General features: G+C 60.0%; 1 protein-coding gene across 2 annotated transcripts; it reads left to right on the forward strand.

Annotated features, from left to right (window-relative positions):
* Nucleotides 1–1,664: 1,664 nt before the first annotated feature.
* IKBKE (inhibitor of nuclear factor kappa B kinase subunit epsilon) lies at nucleotides 1,665–11,600 on the forward strand. 2 transcript variants are annotated; one of them, XM_065698281.1, is made up of 20 exons: nucleotides 1,665–1,952; nucleotides 2,612–2,752; nucleotides 2,979–3,108; nucleotides 3,276–3,457; nucleotides 3,570–3,730; nucleotides 4,274–4,384; nucleotides 4,653–4,832; nucleotides 5,128–5,330; nucleotides 5,760–5,824; nucleotides 5,911–6,002; nucleotides 6,413–6,514; nucleotides 7,255–7,330; nucleotides 7,413–7,525; nucleotides 7,664–7,797; nucleotides 7,988–8,027; nucleotides 8,888–8,989; nucleotides 10,509–10,605; nucleotides 10,907–11,010; nucleotides 11,126–11,197; nucleotides 11,330–11,600. In XM_065698281.1, the coding sequence occupies exons 1-20, from the start codon at nucleotides 1,866–1,868 to the stop codon at nucleotides 11,361–11,363; spliced, it is 2,226 nt and encodes a 741-aa protein (XP_065554353.1). In that variant the 5' UTR covers nucleotides 1,665–1,865; the 3' UTR covers nucleotides 11,364–11,600. The 2 variants fall into 2 exon arrangements, with proteins under 2 accessions (XP_065554353.1, XP_065554354.1); XM_065698282.1 differs by having other exon boundaries at nucleotides 1,667–1,952; nucleotides 7,721–7,797.
* Nucleotides 11,601–12,147: the final 547 nt, after the last annotated feature.

Here is a 12,147-nt window from a genome sequence, read left to right on the forward strand (position 1 = left end):
CGGGGCCGTGGTTTTGCCCCCCGGGCACCCGCATCCCCAGTGGGGTTCATCCCCCATGGTGCCCATGTGCCCGGTGCTAAGGTGCGGGACTCCGCACCCACTGGGAGTGCTGGGGGAGACTGGGATGTCCGAGGGCTCCCAGCATCAGTGTACGTTGCCTTCCCTTTCAGGAGCTGTGTGAAAGAGTCACAGCACAACCTGAGCGCAACCTTGTTGGGGTGTTATCCACGATTTTAATCATTTCCTTCCCGTCTGCCTTTCCCCTTCACCAGCCCCAACCCTGTCCCAAGCTGAAGCAGGTCAGAAGTCTCAGAAAACACCCAAATCTGGGGTTTCTGCCTTTAAAACCCCCTTGGTTTTGGTTTCCTTTCACTGTAGAGCTGAGTTGGCAGCTGGAATTTCAGCCCGAGAGGTTTCGCTTTCCCCTTTCCTTGTGTTAACTGCTCCTATCTGCAGAGTGCGTGAGGTGTGAAACGAGCTCTTCAGCGTCTCAAATCGAGGATCTTTTCGCCTGGTGAGTGAGGGATGTGGTGCAGCCGCCCGGGCACCGCATCCCCGCTGCATCCGCAGCCTGCACCCACACCAGTGTGGTGTGGGGAGATCAGTGCTCCTGTTCTAGAGCACAGGAGCAGCAAATAGGGCTGGAAATGACTTGAGGAAGTCACCCCGTCCCTTCCTGTCAGCAGAGCTGCAGCAGGAGGGCTTCAAAGTGATCTTTCACTGATGTTCATGGACCTTTGCAGGCTTCATCTTGTGAGGACGGGGCCTCCAGATGCACATCGACCCCAGCCCCACACAAGCCCCAGCTGCAGGTCCTGAGGCTGGGCACGGCGAGGGGTGGGGGCCTCGGAGCACCCTGCATCCCGCTCTGCATCCCGCATCCTGCATCCCGCTCTGCATCCCGCATCCCGCTCTGCATCCCGCATCCCGCTCTGCATCCCGCATCCTGCATCCCGCTCTGCATCCTGCATCCCGCTCTGCATCCCGCATCCTGCATCCCGCATCCCGCTCTGCATCCCGCATCCCGCTCTGCATCCCGCATCCCGCTCTGCATCCCGCATCCTGCATCCCGCTCTGCATCCCGCATCCCGCTCTGCATCCCGCATCCTGCATCCCGCTGCTGCGGGGCTCCCGGTGAGAGCGGTGCTGGCGCCGTGGCTCGGGAATGTCCCGGATCCGCCTCTGCTCATCTCCGGAACCCTCGGGAAGCGTTTGCAGGCGCCAGGGCCGGACCTCATCCTCGTTCTGGCTCCTGGGGACGGGTTTGCGGCTGGGGCAGCGCCGTTGGCTCCGTTTGCTCCCGCTCCCTCCCTCCTTTGCTGCCGTGGCCGGAGCCGTTTCAGCGCCCCAGGGGCTGCCCCGGGGCCGGAGCAGAGGCCTCCGGAGCTGTAACTGCAGCAGCGGCTCTTGGGAGGGGGGGGCTGGAGCGGAACCACGCGGCCCTGGCTCTGCCCGTGAGCTCCGCGGCCCAACCCCGAGCAGAGCCGGGCGCGACGCGGGGCCTGTGCTGGGGCTGGGCGCTGACCCCAGCACCGCGGGTGCCCCGGTCGGGTGCCGAAGGTGCAGCTCCTGCTCCAGCCCCGCCCCAGCGCCCTTCGCCTGCCAGAGCCGCGCTCGCAGCCTCCCCCCGGGGCAGGAAGCAGCCGCGGTTCCTCCTCCCGCGGATGCTGCCGGGCGGGTCCCGCACGGCCCGGGCCGGGCTCTGGGGGCGGGGAGATTCCTCCCCGCCGCGGCTCCGCTCGCTTCGCTCTTTGCGCCCGAGTCCCGGCGCCGGGGCAGGGCTCGGGCTGCGCTCACGGCTCCGTCCGTGCGCGGCCCTGCCGGGGTGACCCCTGTGCTCCCCCCTTGCAGCAGCGCTGCCGGAGATGCAGAGCACCCCGAGCTACCTCTGGAGCACCGAGGACTGCCTGGGCCGGGGCGCCACAGCCTCCGTCTACAGAGCTCGCAGCAAGGTGCGTGGGGATGCAAGGAGCGGCAGAACCCGGAACCGCAGCGCCCCGAGCCCCCACCCCTCCTGCCCCGGCTCCCTCCGCTCCCCCCCGGCAGCCCCAGGGGCTGCTCTGGGGCTTAATCCCGCTCCTCGTTTGGCTCCTTCCCTCCCTGCGGCTCCAGCTCGGGTCAGCGGGTGCGGAGCAGCTTTGGGGCGCTCCGGGGCAGGGTCCCCTCCCGGCATTCCCGGGCGTCGCAGGGGGAAGCGGCTGTTCCGGGGCAATGCCCGGAGGTTCCGAAAGCGCCGTCCTGGCCCCTTTGCGTGCTTCATGCGGGCCCTCGCCAGGGCTGCGCCCCCGGCCTCCGACGTTCATTGAGCCAGGGCCTGCTCAGTGGGGTGGGAGAGGCGGCGGCGAGGAGGGGCTGAACCCAGCCCCGTCCCACTGCGCGCTGCCGGCCTCGGCCCCTGCTACAACCTTGATCTGGAGCTGAATAAGCACGGGCAGGGAGCAGGGGGTGGTGGGGAGCAGCGGGGCGGCTCTTACGGCAGAGAAGGCAAAGGGTGCGAGGTGGAGTTTGCGGCCCCAGTGGATGCGGGAGCGGTGATGGGGCCGATGGAGCCGCTCAGGACGTGGATGCTGCCGCCTCCTGTCCCCTCCTTCTCTGATTCCTCTTCTCCCAGAGATCGGGGGAGCTGGTTGCGGTGAAGGTCTTCAACAGCGTCAGCTACCGGCGGCCCCAGGAGGTCCAGGTGAGGGAGTTTGAGATGCTGAGGAGGCTGAACCACAAAAACATCGTCAAGTTCTTTGCTGTAGAGGAGACGGTAAGTGGGCTCCCAGCCCCGAAACCCTGCTCCTGGGCTGCCTCCTCCTCCACACCAAGCCTCAGCCCTTCAGCACTGGTGGCACTGGAGCACTCTGTGAGCTGCTCTTGTCCCCTGCCACCCTCCAACCCCGCTTTGTCCAAGCAGGGACCCACCAGCCAAGGGAGGGGTGGAGCTGGTCCTGCCTGGGGACAGTGGGGGGACCTCAGGGCTGCTCCCTGTGCAGGGCAGCAGCAAGCAGAAGGTGCTGGTGATGGAATACTGCTCGGGGGGCAGCTTGCTGAGCGTGCTGGAGGACCCGGAGAACACCTTCGGCCTGGCTGAGTCCGAGTTCCTCATCGTGCTGCAGTGCGTGGGTGAGTGAGGGGTCCCCCCATCACCGCAAGCGCGGCCTGGAGCTGGGAAGCCGCAGAATGGGGCCCTTGGGATGCTGGCGATGGATGGGAAGGGTGGGCTGAGCACCAGCTCCATCTCCTCCCACATTCCTACCTCTGAACAAAGCCCTCCCCTCCCGTGTGCCCAGTGGGAGGGATGAACCACCTCCGTGAGAACGGCGTGGTGCACAGGGACATCAAACCAGGCAACATCATGCGGCTGCTGGGGGAAGATGGGCAGAGCATCTACAAACTGACCGACTTTGGGGCCGCCCGGGAGCTGGGCGATGATGAAAAGTTTGTGTCTGTCTATGGGACAGAGGAGTACCTGGTGAGCACCGGGATGGGGCGGCCACAGCTCCCCCGGGCACCCTGTGCCAGCGCCTCAGCACCCGCACAGGGAAGAGCTCGTGCCTAAGAGCTCACCTCCGCCTCCCCTGCAGCACCCGGACATGTACGAGCGCGCGGTGCTGCGCAAGCCGCAGCAGAAGGTTTACGGCGTCACCGTCGACCTCTGGAGCATCGGCGTCACCTTCTACCACGCTGCCACCGGCAGCCTCCCCTTCGTCCCCTTCGGGGGCTCGCGCTGGAACAAGGAGGCCATGTAGGGACCGCATCCAGCTCGGGGCACCAGGGGCTGGCTGCGGGGAGGTGACCCTGGGGGCCGCAGGGTGATGTGGCTGTGGCTCGGGGCACGCCGGCAGCACTGGGGGTCCATGGGCTGTACTTTACAACTCATTTAATCCCGTAGAGCCTCATGTGTAGCCTGTGGAGAGTGAGCAGGTAAAGGACCCGAGCCCTCTCCATCACGTTTACCCTCAAAATGCATTCTCATGACTTTGGAGCTGGAAGAGAATCCCAGACTGGTTTGGGGTTAGAAAAGACCTCAAAGCTCATCCAGCTCCAACCCCCTGCCACGGGCAGGGACACCTTCCACTAGGGCAGGCCCCTAGAAGGAACCAGCTTGGAAAAGACCTTTCAGATCATCAAGTCCAACTGTTCCCTCTGCGGATGCCGTTCTTTCCATGAGCCGGGTCTTTCCCAGCCCATCCATCTCTGCCCTTTCCCTCTTTGCTGAGCCCAAGGACTCGGTGCCCAAGCGGGCACCACTTGGCTCGTTTCAGCTGCAGGCAATTCCCTTCACCAGGTACAAAATAACCTCCGAGAAGCCTCCAGGAGCCATTGCGGGGGTCCAGGGGCAGGAGAACGGGAGCATCGCGTGGAGCTACGAGCTGCCCCTCACCTGCCGCCTCTCCACGTGAGTGCCCCGGCTCGGGTCCCACTGCGGCTCCCGTGTCCCGGTGCCAGGGCTCGGGCTGCTCGCACAGCACGGGGGGGTTTAACCAGGAACGAGCTTCTCGCCTGCGGATGTCGGAGCTTTCAGACCAGGCCTTTGCTTTCCAGGCAGGGAAAAGGGATGCAGGGCAGGGGAGCAGCTCTGTCAGAGCTCGGCATCTCTCCCCAGCCCCATGCTCGGCACGTTTATGGCTCAGGGTTATGTGCAGACATCTCTTGTGCTGCTGCAGGGGGCTGAAGGAGCAGCTGGTTCCCATCCTGGCCAACATCCTGGAGGTGGATCAGAGGAAATGCTGGGGATTCAACCAGTTTTTTGCAGAGACCAATGACATCTTGACCAGGATCATGGTGGACGTCTTCTGCCTGCCACAGGCTTCCTCCCACCGCATCTACATCCACTCCTACAACACGTAAGGATGCCAAGGCTGGGTTAAAAGTTGAGCTCAGGAGCCTCAGCCTCTTCTTTGTGGGTGAACCTGGGGGAGTGCCCGCAGTTAAACCGGGTTAAACCAAACCAGGCTCAAACGCTAATGGGAGCTGCTGCTCTTGGCACACAGAGAGCCCCAGGGAAGATGCCCAAGGGGCTCCCCTGCCCTTGTGGGCTACTTTGCCACAAGAAGAGGGCAGCAGGCTGTGGAAGTGATGGAAATCTGAGCGCTCCCCTCAGCGTTTATTCCCCATCCTTTCGTTTCTCCTTCATTTCAGTACCACCAAGTTCTTGGATGCTGTCTTCAAACAGACGAACGTAGCCCCTCACCACCAAGAGTACTTCTTCGAAGGGCATCCCTACGAGCTGGATCCGAACCTGCAAGCTCAGAACTTCTGCAGAACCACGGAGCACAGCCCTCTGACCTTGCTGAGCATCGCCGAGCAGCCGGAAGACGTGGTAGGAGTCAGATACAGAGACCGTGAGTACCGGTGGCTTGGAGATGGAGCCCGGCACGCAGGGTGGGTGTGTAAGGGAGATTCACTGAAGTTATCTCCATATCCACTAAGGGTATTTGTATTTTATGTATATGTATGCGTACACAATAAGGACTCCAGTGCACAGCCGCAGGTAGAGGGGTTTGATGCTGGGATGCAGGATTAGGGGGTTTGAGGGTCAGTTTTCCCCTGCCATGGGCTGTTGCTCCATGGCCACCCATCACACCGGGCTTCACAGGCGATTCCTGCGTGTGCCCATGGTCTAAAACATCTCTGGGACCCGCACTAAGCGGCATCGCAGCTGCTGCCATGCCTGAAACCCTGCGGGGCTGCAGGGTTTGCTTTAGGGGTGTGTGAGGTGTCCCTGGGGCTCCGGGCTCCGTCCTCAAAGCCCCTTGACCGCATCTCCCCAGCGGCACTCGAGTTCCCAAAGCTGGTCCCCAGGGTGGACGTGGTGGCCGACTGCAGGGCAGCCAAGGTAGGTGGGGGGGGGGGGGGTCCCTGTGGCCCCGGGGAGCCCCGGCCGCGGGGGTGCGGATGGAGGCAGTGCCCGTTGCCTTGCAGAGCGCGGTGGGTGCCGTGCACCAGACCCTGCGCATCGCCCGTGCCCTGCGGCGCTGCCGGGAGCTGCTGGCGAGGGGCCTGCACTGGGTGATGTGAGTGCTGGGGCCAGCGTGGGTGCGGGTGCGGAGGGGGGGACCCGACCCTTCCCAGGATGTTGATGGGATTGAAACCACTCCTGGTTTTCCAGCCTATTCCCAACAGTGCAGGGGTTGGACCTGGAGGAGCTTTAAGGCCCCTCCCAACCCAACCCGTGCCATGGGGCTGGGTGCATTCTCACTGTCCTGCCCGTTCCCTTTGGGGTAGGAGCTTCCTGTACAAGGCAGGGCAGTGCCCGGTGGGTGAGACCGCCCTGCCCAGGCCCTGCACCCAACCGCATGCATCCAGCCCCCCAGGTGCACATGAGGAGGCACCAGCTCCATCCTCACCCTGTGCGCCTGGCCCCGGGATGGAGGCCGGGCTGCTGGGAAGCACGTGCTGGATGGGCTGTTTCCTCTCTCGGCAGTGGGAACCTGAAAACGGAGAGCGTGAGGGTGCTGGAGCAGAAGAGAGGGGCTCTCTCGGTGCTCTCCTGCCTGCAGCTCACCGAGCTGAAGACCCCCGTGCTGTAAGTGTGGCTTTGCAGCCGCAGGGATGCAGGCGCCGAGCTGTGGCTGCTGCAGAAGGGGTATGGGGCTCTCAAAGATGCCATTCAAGAGGCTAAAGGACATTCAATGGGGCTGAATGACAAGAAAAGCCCCGGCTGTCCTGGGGCACCCATTCCCAGCCGTGCTGCCCCAGGAAAAGCTGAACCCGTTTTCTTTAAGCTATCCCATGGTTGTTTTGCATTCCAGTCCTGTTGCAGCAGAATGTTCTTTGCTGCCGGGTTGCTGATCTTGTATTCCTTTCCATTTAGCAAGCCTCTTAATTTCCATCTCATCTAAAAAGATAGGGACACATGGTTCCCATTGACTTCAGCCGGATAACGCGGGGCTGGAGTGCCAAGAGCGCTGATGCTGCAGCTGGATGCTGCTGCTTATCCATCCCTCCCAACACGGGCTGGAGCAGCCTGTTTCTGCTTAGCCAGCACTGCTCAGTGCTCTGCTCTCATGCCAGCTGCAGGGAGGCAGAAAACGCACAACATCTGAGCTGGTGCAAAGCCAGTGGGGATGAAGTGAACAATTTGGGAACAAATTGGACTCAACAGGGTGAATTTTCACTGGATCCGCGCTTCTGTTGTGGCTCGGATCCGCTGCCCTGGGCGCAGTTATTTGTCCACACAAACCACCCCAGGGACTCGGATGCTGCCTCCACCACAGGACAGTGCCTCTGCCTCATCTCCTGCCTGATATCCTTCCTTGTCTCCAGGTGCGGGGCTGTTCCTGCAGGCAGTGGGGTGCTGGCTCTGAAGGACGTGGCCATGGTGAAGACAAAGCTGCAGAGGGTGAGCTCTGTGCAGGGGCTGAGCTCCGTGTGGGGCTGGGGAGCATCCAGAGCCAGCCCCAACCTCTCCTCCTCCTCCGCAGGTCGCTGAGGAGCTCTCTCAGTGCTCTCACAGCATCTTTGACTTCCAAGGGGCTCTGGATGGGGTTTTGGCCGAGCTGGTGAAGCACGGGCAGGAAGCGCAGGAAGACAAGAGGTTTGTGGCACCAGCATTCCCGAAATCCCTGCCAAGGCTCTGCTGGATGGAGGAGACGTCGCTCCGCGCACGGCTCCCATTGCAAACGGCTCCTGTAATGCGCGGAGCCAGGCTGAGGGCCGGGCTCGCTGCCCCCAGGTGCTGTTTTCAGCCCTCCCCGGGGGCCTCACTCCTCCGTCCCGGCTCCTCTTCCAGCATCCAGCGGATCGAGTGCTGCCTGCAGGAGGTGCAGCTCATCTACAAGCAGTTCCGGAAGGCCAGGACGAGCCTGCGTAAGTGCCTGGCATGGCAGGAGCGTCCCCTCCGCCGGTGCGGACCTGAGTCCCTGCAGCTCCTTGTGGCCGCGGTCCCCGGGGCTGCTCCCCTGGAGAGCCTTGGAGTGACCCCGTGGTGTAAAGATGCCCGTTCCCTGGGTGGTGAACGGGAGAGCCTGTGCTGACTGGTGCTGCCTTCCCTCCCCAGGGCTGAGCTACAACGAGGAGCAAATACACAAGCTGGATAAGTAAGCCCCAGCCCTCTCCGCTTTCTAGGACCGGCCCCATACTGTGGCCAGGCAGATGGGGGGGGGGGGGGTCCTGCTTGAATCCCAATGGGATGTAAAATGTTCCTGGGTCCCTAACACTGAGAGAGGGACCGGTTTTGGTGGTGGTTCATCCATGCAGGACCTTTCCTAGCAAAGGTTTTAAGCTAAAAGCTATTTCTGATGAAGAGGTCAGGGTGATGTTGGACCAACTCCCTGCACTGGGATGTGGGCATAAGCACATTTCAGGCTATTGCTCACACGGTGCTTAGTGGCCATGTATTTGCTGAGATGCTGATTTAGGAAGTGTCCCTGCTTTCATATCCACTTACCTTCCAATGGGAGTCAAGTGTCCGATGGCTTTTGTACCTTTAAAATTCCTCCTTTTAGCTTCCATTTGAAATCAGGGGAATTTATCTCAACCAAGAAATCAGATGCACCCTTCAGTCCGTACCAGGGCTGATGAAACCAAAGAGGCAGCTCCTTGAGCTTAATTAAAGCTTCAATCTCCACTTGGGCATTTGCCTTCAAGTCCAAGGCAAAGATTTCTCGGGAGTGCCCTTGGGGTGGGGATGCGATGGAGATAGAGATTAGATCAGATTAGGCTCGAGGTAGGTGCCAGGGGTTTTGGAAGCTGGTTGATCTTTAAGGTCCTTTCCAACCCAAACCATTCTATGATTCTATAAGGATACGGACCCACATCAAAATCCATTACTGAGCATCCGGTCCCTCTTTCTCCATTCAGGAGCCAGCTTTAGGTCTCCTGCCATGTGCACTGCGATGTTCATTTGCACGCATTTAAGGCAATAACAGTGTTCTCCTGCTCTTTTTTCTGCTTTTAGGGTGAATTTAGGCCATTTGGGCAGGAAGGTGCTCTTGGTTTTCCAGGATGATTGTGTGGAGCGGTACAAGGAGGCCCTGGCTCTTCATGGCAGCAGCATGAGGTACAAGCCCCAGCCTTCTCCTGAGCTTTTAGGGCTCTGGTTTCTGGACGTGGTGGGGATAGGAGCAGGGACATTGCATTAAGTATTGCCCACAAAGCCCAGGGCTTCCAGAGAGCTCTTATCGATTGAGCACTGAGATGCAGATGGAGAGGATGATGTTGGTAACTGCTGCAGAAGGACTCCTCAGTGGGTAATAAGACCCTGGTTCTTATCCCATGCCATGTATTCCTGCCCTGTTGTTTCAATGGATTGATTTTAAAAGCCCTCTAAACTCGCAGCTTGAGTTTAAGCCGCTGGTTTCTTTGCTCTCTGATGGGGAGAGGTTATTTTATCAGGTCAAAATTGCCATCGAGACAGAGACCTGCTCAGGAGGAATGGTTTTGTGTTAAAGGGTGCTTGGGGAATAATGCAAAGAGCAAATTGCCTCGCAGTGATTGAGCACAATCCTCTGCCTACTGCAGCCATGAGCAGTGTGAGGGGAGGCAGGCAGGGGAAGGGCATGCTCCAGACACTGGATTTCTATTGCCAGGTTGCTCTTAGAGGAGCATCCATTCCCCTGGGCTGCCGGCGTGCGTGTAAGGAGGAGGGTTTTCTGCAATGCTTTAGAATTAAACCCAGGTTTTTTGCCTATCTCTGGCATGGAGCAGCCAGGAATTGACTGGGGGGGCAATTGAGGGTGGAATTTGCCTCCGGTGCTCAGGAATGCCCTGGGAGGAGAGGGCAGCGTCTGCCCAGCCCGGCCCCGGCCCTGCTTTCCTTGTGTTTTGCTGGAGTATTTTTGTGCCTGGTTTTCTGCCCTTGCAGAAGGGGCACGGTGAGTCAGCCCTGCCTGGGTATAGTTATATATATAACCTCCTCCTCCAGTGTGACTTGTCCTGGTCTGGGTTGGCTCCTGCTGGCCCCAGGGCTGTGCTGTGGAGGTGGTTTGCTGGGGGCTGGAGGTGGGGCCGTGCCCCTGAAATAGTCTTTCCTTTATTACCCCAAACCAAACCTATTCTGCTCCAGCTGAGCAGCCTCCTGCTGCGTGTCCGGCAGGAGCAGGTCCCTTTCCCACTCTCCCGAAGTACTTTACTGCTGGTGGTGTTTGGATAACCTGGCCTACGGTGGCTACGAGCAGAGCTGCAGCCGCACTTGCAGCCCTGTTGTGACTCGTTTGCTTCCTTTGGGGCTTTAACTTCGATCCAGCAAGGTTTGCAGAAGGCACTAAACTGAATTAAACCCCACAGAAATAGAGCAGGAATAAAATATATTAACGAAATAAAACCATTTAGTGCGAGGGTGCTGAGGCGCTGGCACAGGGTGCCCAGAGCAGCTGTGGCTGCCCCATCCCTGGCAGTGCTCAAGGCCAGGTTGGACACAGGGGCTCGGAGCAAGCTGCTCCAGTGGAAGGGGTCCCTGCCCGGGGCAGGGGTTGGAGCTGGAGGAGCTTTAAAGCCCATTCAACCCAACCCATTCCATGATTCCACGGGAAGGATCCACACTGCCGATGAACGCAGACTGGGAATTTTGTTGTTTCTAGGAAAGTCTGTGAGATAAAGAAGCATCTGAAGACGCTCAGCAACCGCATCAGCGCCTGCACCGTGGAGATGATGCAGTGCCAGGACTGCCTGCAGAGCGTAGGTGCCCAGGGGGGGTCCCACCCTGTGCTGCTGCTGCACAGACCCCCCCCCTTCACACCCTGCCCACCCTGTGCATGAGCACATGTGTTGATAGGGGAACACTGGAGTGCTTCTGAGCAGCTTGCTGCAGGGCTCTGGGGGGGATCCACACTGGAGATCTTCCCTCCTTGAGCAAGGAATGGGAAGAGCTTTGGCAGCGGCACCGCTGGTCCTGAGCACTGCCTGACCAGGGGTCCAGCGCTGCAGCGCTGGGTCAGACCCACTGCCTCGGGGGCTGCTGAGCCTCTCCCTCCTGCAGGCTCTGGACAGGTTCCTCCAGCCTGAGCAGCAGAGTTTGGCTCCAGTTCCTCCTGCTCCTTCCCCTGTCCCTGTGAGCCAGGCACACCAGGACATGGCTTTCCAGTGAGTTGAGGTCCTGCTCTGTGCGATCCATGGGGTGCTCCAGCTGCCGGAGCTGCTCCCATAGGGAATGGGAGGCTGAGCAGCACCGGGTAAGGGGTGGTTGTGTCCCTGGCAGGATGCAGGAGCTCCTGGAGCAGATGAGGTCAGTAACGTGTGATCTCCAGCTCAACAACAGCATCATTGAGCGGTGAGTAAGAGCGCGCAGGGATGCTGCTCCTGCCCCTAGCACCAGGGTGGGGTGGTGGGACCGGATGGGCTCTATGGGGATCCATGAAGGGGTCCAGCATGAGGAGCGCAACCACAGGTTCTGTTCCTGCAGGTTACGTGGGGCTGCCCCAGCTCCTGCTGTTTGAGACGCGGTGAACTTGCAGCTGCTGAAGCCAACAGCAGGGAACACTCACAGCACTCTGGGTCCAGGGCGATGGAGACGTCTGATGTTCACGTCTGGGGAGCTCTCTGTCTCCTACCTGTCCCCTCCAGCACCTTTGCACCATTCACCAGCGTTAGCTTTGAGTGGTTTGAACACCCTGAACCTTTGAAAGTTTGACCAGAAAATAAGATGGTTTTTGGTTTTTTTTAACTTTTAAAAAGTGCTTGAAAGACTTCATGTTTTTGAAGCTTCTCTGTATCACCATGCCTGGTGGTGAAGAGGAAGAGGCTAAACAGCTACATTCTCTTTTGCCCTCTTGTTATGGGATTACTCCCACTTTTAGCATACTTCTGGTCCCTGGAGTGGGCGTGAGGGATGCTGTACCTGATGGGTGAGAGACTGGATCCAGCCCAGGGCAGCTCCAGCACTGGGAAGGTGGGAGCCACAGACCCCAGCCCGCTGGTGCTGCCACCTTTCCTCCCATTCACCCCTTGGGTCTGGGACTAGGAAGCCAAGGGCGGATTCTCTTTTTGGGTATGTTTCTATCCATGTAACCGAGTCCTGTGTGGCTGCGCGTTGTCTCCGAACAACCCTGCACTGAAACCCTGGCTCCAGCCAGCGAGCCTGGGGGTGCTACCGAATGCCAAGGCACAATCCCAGAAGAAAGGGCTCCCACATCCCCTCTCCAGGGCAAGGGAAAGCGGGGATGCTCCTTTTTACTTTAGGCTAAAGGGGGGTAAGCAGCCACCCCTGCCATTGACACAAGG

The sequence above is a fragment of the Lathamus discolor genome, chromosome 19 (genome assembly GCF_037157495.1).
Source record: "Lathamus discolor isolate bLatDis1 chromosome 19, bLatDis1.hap1, whole genome shotgun sequence".
Taxonomy (NCBI): domain Eukaryota; kingdom Metazoa; phylum Chordata; class Aves; order Psittaciformes; family Psittacidae; genus Lathamus; species Lathamus discolor.

Bases quoted from the DNA above. Each gene is read 5' to 3' on its own strand.
- IKBKE (XM_065698281.1), top strand. From the start codon at position 1,866: ATGCAGAGCACCCCGAGCTACCTCTGGAGCACCGAGGACTGCCTGGGC. The intron at 3,458-3,569 runs GTGAGCACCGGG...CCTCCCCTGCAG, and splicing joins ATGGGACAGAGGAGTACCTG to CACCCGGACATGTACGAGCG. The intron at 5,331-5,759 runs GTGAGTACCGGT...GCATCTCCCCAG, and splicing joins AGGAGTCAGATACAGAGACC to CGGCACTCGAGTTCCCAAAG.